At 45.9% G+C, this 16,806-nt stretch overlaps 1 protein-coding gene across 2 annotated transcripts; it reads right to left on the bottom strand.

Annotated features, from left to right (window-relative positions):
- Nucleotides 1-65: 65 nt before the first annotated feature.
- ap5z1 (adaptor related protein complex 5 subunit zeta 1) lies at nucleotides 66-15,938 on the bottom strand. 2 transcript variants are annotated; one of them, XM_028600601.1, is made up of 18 exons: nucleotides 15,777-15,938; nucleotides 11,403-11,540; nucleotides 10,433-10,613; nucleotides 9,477-9,627; nucleotides 9,261-9,373; nucleotides 8,972-9,146; nucleotides 8,731-8,778; nucleotides 6,698-6,838; nucleotides 6,475-6,512; nucleotides 5,867-6,029; nucleotides 4,731-4,909; nucleotides 4,460-4,602; nucleotides 4,224-4,342; nucleotides 1,463-1,590; nucleotides 1,246-1,343; nucleotides 1,000-1,132; nucleotides 568-782; nucleotides 66-467 (listed from the first exon to the last, which is right to left on the bottom strand). In XM_028600601.1, exons 1-18 carry the CDS (start codon nucleotides 15,815-15,817, stop codon nucleotides 215-217), a joined length of 2,457 nt encoding a protein of 818 aa, XP_028456402.1. In that variant the 5' UTR covers nucleotides 15,818-15,938; the 3' UTR covers nucleotides 66-214. The 2 variants fall into 2 exon arrangements, with proteins under 2 accessions (XP_028456402.1, XP_028456403.1); XM_028600602.1 differs by lacking the exon at nucleotides 8,731-8,778.
- Nucleotides 15,939-16,806: the final 868 nt, after the last annotated feature.

A 16,806-nucleotide genomic window follows, 5' to 3' on the forward strand; every position in this document is an offset into this window, starting at 1 on the left:
TATATTACACTGGGAGGGGTCTGTGTATTTTGTGGATGCAAAAAATGCTTCACATTACATCAAGACTCAATCAAATAATGTCTTTATTTACAAGAATAATGTGCAAAAATCAAGATTCATTAGGATTTCATGAGGGAATCTCCAGCTGCGAATTCAAAATGATGATGTGTGATGTGCATTTCAGTGTGTGTATGTGAGTGTGTGTGTGTGTGTGTTATTGTGAGTGTGTGAGGCTGGTGAGGGCCCGCAGTCGCAGGGGCATGGCCACGTTGGTGTCTCTGTGCCACTGGGGTGTGGTGACGTGTGGAGGTGGGGTCAGGACGCTCTGAGCCACACCGGGGGCTTTCAGCAGCGACCACAACTCCTCGCCTCGTGTTACTATGGCAACAAGGTCCTCTTCATCGGAGCACCAGGCAACTGATCCGCCTCTGGTTAGAGTTCTTAGCTTGGAGAGGAACAGAGACACCCTAAAATAGACATGAACACACAATTATGTGAGATTACATAATGCCTGCAGGAGGAAAACAAATCAACAAAAAAATAAAAAATAAAATGTAAGACTGTCACCTGGGTATGAGGTCGTGTGATCGTGACGCCAGCTTAGCCAGAGTGCTCATTAGCGTGGTGATGACTCTGGGTGCGGGGCAATCGGCTCCAGGTGGCGGGACAGATGAAGTGATCTCAAACAGCACCGCCTCCAGCGCCTCAAAACAGGAAGTGATGAGCCCCACGGAGCAGCGGGAGTCGCACGACACGGAGAGGTACTCTCCCAGAACCCACACCTGGAAGCCAAACAACTTCAATATTATCTCAGTGTCAGGTTTTTGTTGTTGCACATTTTAGTGTTTGGTGTGATATCAAAAGGATGCTGAGATTTGACCAAAGCTTTAGTTTAGTACAGGATCCAAAATACACATGAAAAGGAAAAAGGATCATCCTTAGATCAGCACGATCCTCCTCTCGGCCACCCTCAGACATACACACACGGTGTTCTATTACCACATGTGTGTAGATTTCTTCTTTGCTGTAGACGTTGGCTGTGGCTCCAGCGAACTCCAGCAGCTCGTGAGACTGGTCCACTACAAGAGACGGGCGGAGCTTGCAAAACCTCAGCAGGTGGCTGCTGAACACCCTGCAGACACAGAGACAGAGCAAGGCACGGAGCGAGTGAGGAGATCAGGGTAAAGACACACAGCACAGTAACACTTTACGTTCCACTGTGCGTGTGCGTTTGTTTGGGTATACCTGTGTATCTCTTTACTGTATTCAGGGATGTTGAGGAGGAGGCTACTTCTCTCCAGCATCACCAGAATCAAGTGTGATAAAAGCTTCTCATCGGCTCCCTACGAAACAAGCACATACATCGGATTGCTTCTAAAAGCTGAAACTAAAAACAGCCAGCATTCTAAAGTGCGGTAGTTGCCGTTGTGATGATTTTGTAAAGAACATTTAGTCTCTTCACCGTAATGACCGTGTTGAAAAAAATGTGCAAAAGCAAGGGCACAGTCTGGGCACACTGAACCACTCTCGGCCAATCAGCAGTCTCCGCTAGCAGCTCATGGAGCGTGCTCAGTCGGTCGATGGTGTCACCTGTGGAGAGAGAAGGAAAAGTGATTCAATGAGCTTTGTTTCCACAACAAAGACCTACATTTACCAGCTACTGGTTGGAATGATAGACAGTCTTAACAAACACAGTCAACATTTCTTAACGCTTGTTAAAGGGGTGATAGAATTATAGCAGTTCGGTGGGTAAATAGGACGTACATAGAAGCTCAAAGTCCCACTGACACCCCTTTACTATGAAAATCTAATATTTTGAAACTGCCGCTGAAAACGGGCGAATCTCAACAAAGCTAGTTGCTTACGCAAGCATCTCAAAATCCGGAACCTTAAGAGAACAGTCACGCCCCAACATTTACATCGGCTACACAACTGGCCTGAGATCAGGTAGTCTTCTGAATCTAGCTAGGTCACGCAGATCTCTGCTATTCCATTACAAAATTCACTTCTGAAACTTAGACCTTAGTGGTCCCCTAATACTGGGGAAATCGCGTTTAACTTTACATATCTATCAAGATAACATTACGTGTATTTGTATGTGATATAGGCCTAATACTTTCCCCTTGGTAATGTAGCATATGAATTTCCACGAACACAATTCTAAAATGCATGAGACATAAAGGCTTCTGCTATCGGTTGATAACTCAAACTTGCCGAGAACCTAGACACCCGTTTGATTACATGACTCATGCATTAGGCACGGTTACGGTCTTGTTCAGTAGTCTGGTGCACGGTCTCCTGGTGACAGGTCTCCTGGTGACAGGTCTCCTGGTGACAGCCTACCTATCACGTAACAAACATTTAACTTAACATAACTACTAAGATAACATGACGTGCATTTGTATGTGATATCCATCAATTTGTATGTACACAATCATCTGAGATGCACGAGAAATAAAGGCTTCTGCTATCAGTTGATAACTCAAACTTGCCGAGAACCTAGACAGCCTAGCCTAGCTACCACGTAGCAACATTCACTTCTCTAACATTTAACTTAACATAACTACCAAGATAACATGACGTGTATTTGTATGTGATGTACTGTACTTCCCCATCGATAATGTGTGAATTGCCGTGAACACAATCCTCTAAGATGCACCAGAAACAAGGCTCGGTTAATAACTCAAACTTGCCGAGAACCAAGACACCGCTTGATTACATTTAAAATACACTGTTATGTCATAGCATAACTACATCAAATCCATGGAATTTTTTTTACATATTTACTGTGGCAGGAATAAAAACAAAATGACATTTAACCCACTGGCTTTAGGAATAGTTCGGCATTTTAGGAAACACGCTTATTTGCTTTCTTGCTGATAGTTAAATGAGAAGATACTCCCACTCACACTCATGTGTGCACAGTAAATATGAAGCTGGTTAGCCTAGCTTAGCATAAAAAAAGGTGAAACAGCTAACAGTACATTGCTGGGATAAAGCCTGACATCCGGTGCGTGAGAGACGCGCCAGATGTCCCTACACTTCCAATACCTCCGCTATCTGTTTAGCGAGGGCACTGTTGTCGCAGGCCCGGCCAGCGCTGCCCAGGGCGGTTGTGATTCGTTTAAAGAAATACAAAAAAGCCAGAGCGTTTTTTTTCCTCTATATCTAGAAAAGCGGTGTAGCCGGATCACACTCCAGCGCTGACAGCAAAATCTGCCTACCAGCACCTTGAAAGATCATTAATAACTTGTTCACTTGTTATACCGGATAAGCACATAAGCGTATTTCTCAAAATATCAAACTATTTCTTTAAAGCAACACCAAAGATTTCTTTTGTACCTTAAAATAATGTTTCCAAAATGGTTTCAGTGGCTCATGAACTCGTAACCGGGTGAACGGCACTTCTGCATTCGCTTTGTGGCTCTCTATCGGCTATAACCGCACTATTCAAGTTTGCCAGATGGGGTATCAGATCTGTAGCCTGGCTCCGCCCTCCTAAGTACTTCCCCTCATTTTTCATTTTCCTTCAGTACACAGTCTGGGTTTGTGGTATATTCTTGGGTTTTCTCCGGCCAAATCTTAAGCGGTCCAATCAGCGAACAGAGGGAGTGGTTGAGAATGATGACGTTGGGGTCGTGACGTGCGCTAGTTTGAGTTGTAGTTCCGTAATGCCGGCGGAGAAAGATGCGAGCGAGCCATTCAGTCCGTTGTGGCAACGCTGCCAAATATCCAGAAGTTAAAGCCCGAGAAGGAAAAATCTGTGCCGAGTTGTGTTGGTGGCCATGATGTCGTGGCCCTCCTCCCCACGGGGTTCGGGAAAAGTTGGATTTTCCAGCTCGCTCAGTTAGTGGTGAAGGAGTTGGCTAAGGCTAACGCTAGCGATACTAAGCCAATAATTGCTGTCGTCTCCCCTCTTGTTAGCCTGGTCCTACCAGACAGTACGTAGGAGGGCGGAGCCAGGCTACCAGAGTAGCTCTGAGCAGATCCAATAGTTTTAAACTTCAACAGAGTACCCGCCTTCAAGGAAGTTAACACCTGTCAATGGAGAGTGGCCAGACTCTCTGTACAAATGAAATGTACCAGAGTCTGGTAGGACCAGGCTAGCTGATCTGTAGTTAATTTTCATTAGTCGAATGAGAACGGTAATGGACAATTCCGCTTCCAACCAGTAGGGGGACCGAAGAGGACAAGTGCTTTGGTGTTGCTTTAATATTGTTTACCTGAGCCGGCATCCCCTCGAAGCAGGAAGAGGAAAAGCCCTCGGAAAGATGGGTTTCGATATGCATCAGGTGACTGGAGGCCACGTCCTCCTGGCTCAGAGATGGGCAAACAAGTTGACCTGCAGCACACATACACACACACAAACCCAGTAAGATGGTGGTAAAAAAAATATGAACATAGTTAAATCAGTCTGATCTGCAGTTTGGACATTTTTTGCTCTGATGTGTTCCTGCACCTGACTTGCAAGACCAGTGTGGCAGAGAGACAGGGCAGGTCCAGCAGAGTGTGGAGAAGCTCCACTGCAGTTCCAGCTGTCACCAGAGAGGGCAGCAGATCCACAAAGTCATCTACCACCGCTGGGCTGTCCCACGCTAAGAACTACAGAGACAGGAAAGAAAGAAAGAAAGCTTGTGTAGCCCTCACTTGGTACAGCATGTACTCCCCACTAGCAATCAGTAGGTGTGTGTGTAGATGAAACAGTGGAACAGGGATCTCTGGATTTTCACCTTCAGCAGGTTTGGGAAGGAGCGGGTGTACTGTGGGACTCGGTGCTGCAGGCTCTTGAGGTTCAGTCGAAGGAAGCGTAGAAGCTCGTGAGCCAGGAAGTGGTCGTTGAACAGCTCGGCAGGGAATCGGCCAAACACCAGCTTCCACACACTCTCGCAGTCCACTGCCGCCATCTCGCCTAGATGGGACACGGTCAGCGGTTTCAAAATTGAAATGCTTTTGGTATTTGTGAATCAAGCAACTGAACGGTCATTGTGAAAGAACCTCTATGCACGTATAGTGGCTTAAAATCTTCCAGAGCCACTTACCGACATAGGGGTATGATTTCAACGCACAAAAGACCAAGTCCAAAATGAAAATCCATTTTAAGTCCATTTATTTTCATTTCAGGTACAATGATGCAAAAAACTGTGTCTGTGGTTGAACTGGTATAGCTACCCCTGTCTCAAGCATAGACAGTAAAAGAGTGGACACAGCAACGCCATATACTTTGATGGAGACCAGTGAAGTCACTTTTCCGGTGAGCGCTGTGCATTACTGAGCAGCCTCAAACTGAGCTTGATGACGTAGATGTGACGTGAGCAACGTGTCTGAAAGTTGTAAGTCTTCTGGTAGCTGTGCCGAGAGAAATCTCAATCATTCCCAATCTCACAGAGACGGAGAGCGTAGGTATATGTAAGGAGATAACATAGGCACAGGCTAATTATTGCTAACTAAAATGCTAGTTAACATTAGTAATTAAACATAAACAGCAAATTTAAGTCCAAACTGCCTGTGAGCTTCTCCTGTACTATACAGTAATTTATCTACTGTGCGACCGAAAGTTGCGTGGTTATGACACAATAGTTAGCCTATTTTTACAAAAACGTCTGCAACAGAGCCATAACGTAAGATATAAGGTAATGGAGCCTTTTATACATTGTCGTGTTTCTTTAGAAATAAACAATGGACAAATAGTCTTTAAAGGCTTCAGATGTAAAGTTATTCACTGTCAAAATCATACGAATAGAACAAAGATGTGGTAAATGTAAATAAAACATGATAAACTCAGTACATGGATCCTACAACCTGAATCCATTTTTATGCTTTTGTACATAAGTGATGTGGAGAAAGAGAGAGACATGTAAACACAAACCATGGTTGAGGTAGAACTGAGCTATGGGTAGCAGGACTCTGGCAAACGACAGGTCTGAGCTGAGCCGACCAAAGAGCGCCTTAATGCATGGGAACGCTCGGAAGACCAGCGAGGCATCCTCTTCACACACACAGTCCAGGATACACACCGCCTCCACCAGACACTTAGAGAGGAAACAGGAGCGGCACAATAAGGGCACCAGTATCAAATACATACAGCTAGTTTAAGAAAGAATCAAGAAAGCAACATTTTGCTTAAAGGGACAGGCGCTAAAACGGAGCCTTTCAGACAGAGGGTGAATACAGACAATATGGGAAAATAATACGTCTTTTGAACATTAAAGCATGTAAGCATGTTCTAGTAGAAACACAAATACTAGTATGAACCTGAAAATGAGCATAATATGGGGCGCTTAATATTAGTAAAGGTCAGCTTGTTTCAGTATAAGGTGTTTGAAATGGATTAGTGTCCATATACTATATATAGTGGATAGGACATGTAGGACACTGATGTGGAGGCTTGGTTGTGTCAGAAACTGAAGCAGTATGTGTGTATGAATGTTCTATATGTTCCACTGGTCCTAATAATTATATGATATTTGGGCTCACCGCTTTCTGCAGGTCCGTATCGGTCTTTTTGTGTGCCTCTGAGTCAAAGAGAAGAATACACATCACGACTGTTCACACTTACACGGTCAAATATAATGTACAGATACAAAAGAATAGAAGACAACCTTATATGGAAGTTTTTAATTCAAAATCTGGGATTACACTTACATGACTTACTTTCTTATCACAAACACATTGCACAATATAACGCGCACACACTCACTGCGATCGCTCTGTTCGATGAGGCGAAGGCAGTACTGGAAAGACTTCTCCCTCAGACGCTCCTTTGGAGGCAGCAATCGGCCAGAGGAGGAAGTCGCTGAAACCATGGAAACCACTGATCCGTCCACCTCCGACCGGTCATCTGCAACACGGGAGGTCGGGAATGAGAGGTCACGACTCAAAACCTTCTGAAAGAAATTATGATTTATCCGCATGATGTATTCTCAGACGGCTTGTTGCTAAATCCAAACAGAGAGCAGGAGTTATGATGATTGGAAAGGTTTTTGTTCATGGAGATCCCAGCCATAGACTGTATATTATAGTCTATGATTCCAACCAATACCTTGATTTACAGAAAACAACAACTTCAATCAAGGGGAACGTCTCACTTTAGCCCCCAGAAGCAACAAAAAAAAATAATGAAGAATGATTTGCAACAACGTGATTTCGTTTTGTAAACTTTGTTTGTAGTTGTGTTGAAAACTTCCCCAAGCTCCTTTAATGTTAAAGGAACACGCTGACTTATTGGGACTTTATCTTATTCCCCGTTTCCCCCAGAGTTAGATAAGTCCATACATACCCTTCTCATCTCCGTGCGTGTCGTAACTCTGTCTGACGCCCCCAGCGCTAGCCTAGCTTAGCACAGATCCTGGAGGTAACTGGCTCCATCTAGCCTACTGCTCCCAATAAGTGACAAAATAACGCCAACATGTTCCTGTTTACATGTTGTGATTTGTATAGTGACAGCGTGTACAAATAACAAGGTCACATGAGACGCAGCCGTTTTTGGGGGGTTTTCACTTTATTTTTGAAAGTGGATAAACATGAAAGAGATAGAGAGATGGGGACCCCGCGCCGCTGCAGGACTCAGCAAACATGGGGGTGAACGCTCCCACTGGGTGAGCTAGAGGCCGCCCCAACGCAGCCGTCTTCTAACCATATACATACTGGGAACTATATTCTCAGAAGGCGAAGCACTGCTACTTGGGCGGTGTGATTAACGCAACACCTGAAAAGCACCGTTGTTACTCTCTGCTCCTCACCACGGGGCTTCAGGTGCTGCGAGCAAATCACTCCGCCCGAGTAGAAGAAGTAGCAGTGCTTCGCCTTTCTGAGAATATAGTTCCCAGTGTGTATATGTTTATAAGACAGCTGTGTCTCATGTGACCTGCGTTATTTTATCACTTATTGGGAGCAGTAGGCTAGATGGAGCTGGTTACCTCCAGGGTCTGTGCTAAGCTACGCTAGCAGTGGTCAGACAGAGTTACAACACGCACGGAGATGAAAAGGGGAAGAAATGGACTTATCTAACTCTGGGGGATACAGTGAATAAGCTAAAGAGTCAATATGTCGGAGTGTTCCTTTAAAGCTTCCTAAAAAAGGCACAGTTCACCCCAAAATGAAAAATACATATTTTTCCAAAAGTATTTGTTAGGCGCTTTGAGCACCAAGAGGCGAGTGCTAGTTCCATTATATTGGAGAGAAGGCAGACATCTCTACGGCTGATGTATCCAACACTAGGCAACCCATGCCAAAACTATCTAGACTGATATCATAGCCCTACAGGTAAGAGGGAAAATATATATTTTTGATTTTGGGGTAAACTGTCCCTTGAAGATAAGCTTCTTATCTTCTCCTGTTGAGGTTTAAATCAGAGATCATTAGAAAAGGTTAAAAGACGGTTAATCACTGATGCATCATTTATCACATTGATTCATTCAGGATTACAGACTCAAATTAAAGAAAGGTGCACAAAACAGTAAAAGAGTAATTAAAGCAACACTAAAGCACTTTTCCCACTTCGGTCCCCCTACAGGTTGGACGCGGAATTGTCCATTACCGCACTATGCACGTTTGCCAGATCTTTAGTGTTGCTTTAAGAAGTCACAGATCAGGATTTAGGTGGTTTGTTAGATCACATTTGAGTCATGATCAAGTGTTGTGCCATACCGAAGTTAAGAAGAAGTTTAGCTTATTCACAGCTTTTTAGATGCGTACGCATGCAGGGAGGGTCCACAAACTGACAAGTCTTACCATTGGAAAAGGAGTGGGAGAGGGAGAGGCTTAGCTGTAGCCTGTTTGCTGGAGATGATGAAAACACAGAGCAGGTCATCTGAGGCGGCTTATACAAGTGAATTACAGCCTTCAAGGTTGACACTTTGAGGCTAATGTTCCTTGTATGTACTTTTTGCAGCAGTGACATGAAGCAATGAGTCTCTGTCACATGGGGAGGGAAAAGGACGTGTTTTTATTTATTGGAGAGAGACGGTCATACCAATGTCAGCTGTGCCGTTGCCGCTCGAAACAGAGTGATAGGTGAGGAGCCAATGGCGGAGCATGGAAAAGGAGTACACGTTCATCCACTGGTCCTCTGTGAAGCCCTGGCCCACACACAGCACAGTGAAGAAATCCCCTGACACCGCTCCATCCAGCTCTGCCGTCGGTACCGGCTGATAGAAAACACAAAGATATATACAACAAAGCAGCAGAAAGTAACGTCTTCTCCACTTTTTACATTAGTGAAAGAGTTAAAAATAAATCAAAAAATGAAGTGGATCGCTTACCTGACGTGATCTGGGGCCTGTGAAAAATCCTCCCGAGGAAGCACCGCCTCCCTGAGTGATGCTGGCATAACGCAACCAATCAACAAGCTTTTTACTCAGGAGGGTCACGTGATCTGTAAGCCAGGTGGAGAGAAAGACGATGATATGTGGGATCGTTGATTAGATGTGCATTTTAACTTACTTAACTTTAAATGTGCCCCAGTCCTTGTCCGTTACCTGCAGTGAGGCACTCTGGGCTGAGTGTGAGGATGGTGTTGAGGATCGGCAGGGTGTGTGTGAGCGAGTGAGCTGGCCCCTCCGACTGTCTGCTTTCCAGACTGCGAAGGAGCTGAGCGCAGAGAGACGACAGATCAGCCCTGGATCCAGCCTGTTGGGGTTTAGTTTGCGAGAGACAGTGTTTAGGTCATCTGAAAACAAAAGCTCCTCTATTTTATATTTGTCACTGTGTGTGGAACCCATGAAAGGTGTGTGTGTGTGTGTGTGTGTGTTTTCACTGCCACCAAACAATTGTATTTTAAAATGATATACATTAACACACACCAAAACCAACTATGGTATGTTTTATTATTGTACCTTACAGCTTTTTTTCCATAGTAAATGACTTATTTCCAAGACAGTTATGAGCACATCTCTGATAAAGACTAGGGGTGGGAATCACCAGAGGCCTCACGATACGCTATCATCACGATACTTATGTCACGATACGATATTATTGAGATTTTAAAGATATTGCAATATTCTGCGATATATTGCAATGTATTACCTGTTTTCCAACTTCACATTTTTCCCAATTTCAAACTATGTCCCCAAAAGAAAACTTTGTCAACATCTGTTTTATCTAAAAAGATACATTTCTCTGTTTCTGTCTCTCACTTCAATTTTATTGCTGCAAAATAGGATTGTCAATTAGACAGACTGACCAACACATATATATTAAAAGAATGATACTTGGCGTCTGTGTATCGATACAGTATTGCCACGGAAAATATTGCGATACTATGTTGTATCGATTTTTGCCCGCACCCCTAATAAACACAAGATTTAAAAGTGATGCATTTACATGGTTTTTGTGGAGAAACTCAGTTTTACAGATCTGTGAAATCAAATAATTGATTAGTCAGCAAAAGTTTGTTAATCGACTACAAACTTCTTTTGATTGAGGACAGCCCCACCTGTGAGAGCAGCAGGGCAGCAGCATGGGTGTTCAGTTGACTGATGTTCTCCTGGTTGTAGTTCCCTTCCTGCCCAGAGAGCGGCAGCGTCTCCCTGAGCACAGCTGAGCTCAGCACCTGAAAATGCTCCTTAGGTGACGAGAGGAGCGACTGAACCCTCTTCTGAAGCTCTGGAGGCAACCTTTGGTCGATGACAACAGAGGAGACATATGGCAGAAATGTTAGGAATAAAAGCTCACGCTGTATATTAAAGATTTTGGAGCAGAAATAGAAGAATGATGACTGGGAAGGTGTAGCTCAACACTGTGGCTCTTTGTGTTTGTGCTTGCTATCTAAAAGAGAGCAGGTAAGATTACCACAAACATAAATGGGGGTTCAGAGAAAAAAAAGATAGAGAGGGAGGATCATGGATGTAGGGGAGGATGAGGGCGTGAACAAGGAATGAGTTGGATAATGATGGAGCAAGCTGAAAGGAATGAGGACAGGAAGGTGACTGGACACAGGGTCGTGCATGGATGGTGTATGGGTATCACAGACATGCCTCCCCTTTACCTACAGAACTTCTCACCCCCCAGACCTCCTCACGCACCCTCCGGTCTGCAACCACAAACACCCTCCAAGCCCCCAGAACCAAGCTCTGCAGCATGGGTGATAGGGCCTTTTCGTCTGCTGCTCTGAGGCTGTGGAACACCCTCCCTGACCACCTGAGGGCCCCACAGTCTACAGATGTTTTTAAAACGAAACCTAAAAACATATCTTTTTACTAAATGTATTTTATACATTTTCCTTTTAACTATTTATTGACCCTGATTGTTTTTTTATTTTATTTTAATTATTGACTTTGAATGTTTTAATTGCATTATTATATGCTCTGTAGCACTTTGAGATTGCTGTAATGTAAAGTGCAATACAAATAAAATGTATTATTATTATTATTATTATTATGGGAAGTGTAGGTTGGAGCTCTTACGTCCTGGTGTACTTGGTGGCGGAGAGGATGAGGTGCAGCCTTTGCAGGGAGTCAACAGCCTCATGACCGAGCTCCTTCCCCTGGAGCAGCTTGACTAATCTGCTGTAAAACTTCTGCAGCTCAGACTCCTGAATATCCCTAGAAATGACACAAAGAGCACCTGGTTATTTGGTTGGTTGGTTGGTTAGTTCAAAAACCCCAATGAAGAAGCAAGGTAGAGATGGAGTGACCCTGCCCGGAGGAAGCCCGGGGCCCCCGTCTGGAGCCAGGCCCAGACGGCGGGCTCGTCGGCGAGCGCCTGGTGGCCGGGTTTGCCACGAAGCCCGGCCGGGCACAGCCCGAACAAGCTACGTGGCTCCCATCTCTCCAGCCCATGGGCCCACCACCTGTGGGAGGAACCGTTGGGGTCGGGTGCGATGCCACATGGGTGGCAGTGAAGGTCAGGGGCCTCGACGGACCAGACCCGGGCGGCAGACGCTGGCTCTGGGGACGTGGAACGCCACCTCTCTGTGGGGGGAAGGAGCCGGAACTGGTGCGGGAGGTGGAGCGCCACCGGTTAGATCTGGTGGGGCTTACCTCACGCACAGTCTCGGTTCTGGAACCATACTCCTGGATAGGGGTTGGACTCTTTTCTTCTCCGGAGTTGCCCAGGGTGTGAGGCGCCGGGCGGGTGTGGGATACTCACAAGCCCCGGCTGAGCGCCCGCTGTGTTGGAGTTTACCCCGTGGACGAGAGGGTCGCCTCCCTCGCCTGCGGGTTGTGGGGGGAAAACTCTGACTGTTGTTTGTGCATATGCACCAAACAGGAGTTCGGAGTATTCGGCCTTCTTGAGACCTTGACTGGAGTCCTGCATGGGGCTCCAGTGGGGGACTCCATTGTTCTGCTGGGGGACTTCAACGCACACGGGCAATGATGGAGACACCTGGAGAGGCGTGATTGGGAGGAACGGCCTCCTGATCTAAACCAGAGTGGTTGTTTGTTGTTGGACTTCTGTGCTAGTCATGGATTGTCTATAACGAACACCATGTTCGAACATAGGGATGCTCATAAGTGTACCTGGTACCAGAGCACCCTAGGCCGCAGGTCAATGATCGATTTCATAATCGTTTCATCTGATCTGAGGCCGTATGTTTTGGACACTGGGTGAAGAGAGGGGCAGAGCTGTCAACCGATCACCATCTGGTGGTGAGTTGGGTCAGGGGTGGGGGAAGACTCTGGACAGACCTGGTAAGCCCAAACGCGTGTAGTGCGGGTAAATTGGGAACGTCTGGAGGAGGCCCCTGTCCGACAGACTTTCAACTCACACCTCCGGGCGGAGCTTTTCGCATCCCTGTGGAGGCTGGGGGCATTGAACCCGAGTGGACAATGTTCAAAGTTTCCATTGCTGAAGCTGCGGGCGAGGAGCTGTGGTCTTAGGATCTTAGGTGCCTCAAGGGGCGGTAACCCACGAACACCGTGGTGGACACCAGTGGTCAGGGAAGCCGTCCGACTGAAGAAGGAGTCCTTCCGGGATATGTTATCTCGGAGGACTCGGAGGCAGTTGCAGGGTACCGAAGGGCCCGAAGGGCTGCAGCCTCTGCCGTGAAAGAGGCAAAGCAGCGGGTGTGGGAGAAGTTTGGAGAAGACATGGAGAAGGACTTTCGGTCGGCACCAAAGTGTTTCTGGAAAACTGTTCGCCACCTCAGGAGGGGGGAGGGGGAACCATCCAAGCTGTGTACAGTAAGGATGGGACACTGTTGACCTCCACTGAGGAGGTAATAGGGCGGTGGAGGGAGCACTTTGAGGAACTCCTGAATCCGACTAATACGCCCTCTATGTTAGAGGCAGAGCTGGAGGATAACGGGGATTGTCGCCGATTTCCCAGGCGGAAGTCACTGATGTAGTCAAACAACTACACAGTGGCAAAGCCCCGGGATTGATGAGATCCGTCCCAGAAATGCTCAAGGCTCTGGGTGTGGAGGGGTTGTCCTGGTTGACACGCCTCTTCAACATTGCGTGGAAGTCTGGGACGGTGCCAAAGGAGTGGCAGACTGGGGTGGTGGTTCCTCTTTTTTAAAAGGGGACCAGAGGGTGTGTGCCAATTATAGGGGTATCACACTTCTCAGCCTCCCTGGTAAAGTCTACTCCAAGGTGCTGGAAAGGAGGGTTCGGCCGATAGTCGAACCTCGGGTTGAGGAGGAACAATGCGGATTCCGTCCCTGGTCGTGGAACAACGGACCAGCTCTTCACTCGCAAGGATCCTGGAGGGAGCCTGGGAGTATGCCCAACCGGTCTACATGTGTTTTGTGGATTTGGAGAAGGCGTATGACCGGGTCCCCGGGAGATACTGTGGGAGGTGCTGCGGGAGTATGGGGTGAGGGGTCTCTACTCAGGGCCATCCAATCTCTGTATGACCAAAGTGAGAGCTGTGTCCGGGTTCTCGGTAGTAAGTCGGACTCGTTTCAGGTGAGGGTTGGCCTCCGCCAGGGCTGCGCTTTGTCACCAATCCTGTTTGTAATATTTATGGACAGGATATCGAGGCGTAGTCGGGGTGGGGAGGGGTTGCAGTTTGGTGGGCTGGGGATCTCATCGCTGCTCTTTGCAGATGATGTGGTCCTGATGGCATCATCGGCCTGCGACCTTCAGCACTCACTGGATCGGTTCGCAACCGAGTGTGAAGCGGTTGGGATGAGGATCAGCACCTCTAAATCGGAGGCCATGGTTCTCAGCAGGAAACCGATGGAATGCCTTCTCCAGGTAGGGAATGAGTCCTTACCCCAAGTGAAGGAGTTCAAGTACCTTGGGGTTTTGTTCGCGAGTGAGGGGACAATGGAGCGGGAGATTGGTCGGAGAATCGGGCGCAGCGGGTGCGGTATTGCATTCAATCTATCGCACCGTTGTGACGAAAAAGAGAGCTGAGCCAGAAGGCAAAGCTCTCGATCTACCGGTCAGTTTTCGCTCCTACCCTCACCTATGGTCATGAAGGCTGGGTCATGACCGAAAGAACGAGATCCAGGGTACAAGCGGCGAAATGGGTTTCCTCAGGAGGGTGGCTGGCGTCTCCCTTAGAGATAGGGTGAGAAGCTCAGTCATCCGTGAGGAGCTCGGAGTAGAGCCGCTGCTCCTTTGCGTCGAAAGGAGCCAGTTGAGGTGGTTCGGGCATCTGGTAAGGATGCCCCTGGGCGCCCCCTAGGGAGGTGTTCCAGGCACGTCCAGCTGGGAGGAGGCCTCGGGGAAGACCCAGGACTAGGTGGAGGGATTATATCTCCAACCTGGCCTGGGAACGCCTCGGGATCCCCCAGTCGGAGCTGGTTAATGTTGCTCGGGAAAGGGAAGTTTGGGGTCCCCTGCTGGAGCTGCTCCCCCCGCGACCCGACACCGGATAAGCGGACGAAGATGGATGGATGGATGGATGGATGGTTGGTTAGTTAGTTAGATAGATAGATAGATAGATAGACTTTTATGCATCCAGTAGCTTAGACAACCATAACACAACACACATACATAAAAATCACTCACAGAAATATAAAGAGTTAGCAATTTGTGAAGTGATTACAAAGGTCTGGTATAGACTGACCATGTGATTCAATGACCATAACAAGGTGCTATGGTAGAGTGTGTGCAATGATGGTAGTGCAAAAGTAAACAGTGCAATAGCTTGTTATTAAATATTAACTATGACTATGAAAAGACATGTAAGCATAATATAATTGCTTGACCAACAAGTAAAGAAATAATATACTTTAAGAACAATATATAACAGGGGATAAGTTATAAGATGTAGATGGTTATGTCTCTGTGAAGTCCTTTGAGACTTTTGAATGGACAAACAAGGTTTCCCCCCCCCAGTGTATTGCAAGCCTGGTGTGAATGCATTTTAAAGACATTTTTTAAAGTAGTTACAGTGGGGCGGCTCGGTTGGAAAAACACCTTAATTAGACGTCTAGACGCCTTATTAGACGTAGTCCTATTTTCAAATCTCCAGTTAGCTTTTAGCTCTGACTTAATGTAGAGCCCAAATAAATCTGCCTTAAAGCTTTTCTTAAAATGTCAATTTTGCGATTACGTCCATGATTCTGTTATCACAGAAGAAAGTATTTGGCTCTACATGAATGCTGCCATCAGTCTGTGACCGGCCCCAGGCGGGCCCTCGTCAAAAAAAACAACGTTTCTGGGGGAAACCCTAGACAAAGAAGTGTAAAATCAACGATTATTGAACGTAAACATTAAAAGAGTAACATAATAAAAATGCATAGCACGGTTTTGACAGGCTACATAGCTTTAGCCTTGTTAGCTTAGTAGAGGAAATGCTAAAACTATGTGTGTGAACCAGCTGAAGAGAAGAGATAAACATGGCGGAGAAAGTTGAAGAAAAGTCCTTTTATGTTTTCTTACCTTGCTTGTTTAATTAAACTATCTGCACCGTGAGAGTACATGGTTAAAGAAAGTCGGGGGACATTCCTGCAGCGGAAAGTAAACAGTGCGGTCGCTAATCAAGTCCTGACTGCAATCACATGACCGTCATTTTAGTTCCGTCTTCACCAAGGGGAAGTTATGGTGCAGCTCTGTGCAAATGGTAACTCACTCACAGTTTATAGCCATAAACCATAATGAACATGAAATCATAATCTTCATTAAATGATTATATTTATACAACCAGTAAATAATAATAATAATAATAATAATAATAATAATAATAATAATAGGCCTATACTTAGAAAAGCATGTTTTTTTCCCTTTTGTTTTGATGGAGAACCCCCTGTCTTTACTGCCACACAAAACCGTTTTTACTTGCGTTTTTTGAAATATGTTAGGTCCATATGTGTTTGTGTTATGTTGTGAATGTGAAAATGAACTGCTACCTCCTCTGTCAACTCTAGTCACTGAACAGAAATAAGCGGAGAAATCAGGCCAATTACAAAAGCTATTGCCTGAGCTCATTACTATTCATGAGAACGCCCAGTTGCGCTGCGTAAAGGATGCTGATAGCCAGGCTCTCATTGGCTAGCTGTTAGCCAATCAGAGTCAAGCAGCTTAGCTTGTTGAATATTAATGAGAACTGGCAGAAATCAAGCAGAGTCTTCCTGCAGGCTTTTTATACCACGCTAGAATGGCTTGAAACAAGGTAACCAAGGCATTTTTTCCACAAAAAATGTTACAGAGTCCATGGTAGAACTTCAGACATTACCACAAAGTAATGCTAATGATAATACGTGTGGCAGGGCACTTTTAAGGCAACTTCATAGTTAGCCTACTTCAAATTTCTGTTTCACATCATTCATCACAGTAAAAATTTAGTTTTTAACACTAGCATTTTGGTGTTATACAAATTACCCCCCAACTGTATTTTACAGCTGGTTATTTTAGTAGCCTGATGTCTACTGGTGGATTAAAACCATAGACTGTAAATATTAACAGTCTGTGA

Source organism: Perca flavescens, chromosome 15 (genome assembly GCF_004354835.1).
Source record: "Perca flavescens isolate YP-PL-M2 chromosome 15, PFLA_1.0, whole genome shotgun sequence".
NCBI lineage: Eukaryota > Metazoa > Chordata > Actinopteri > Perciformes > Percidae > Perca > Perca flavescens.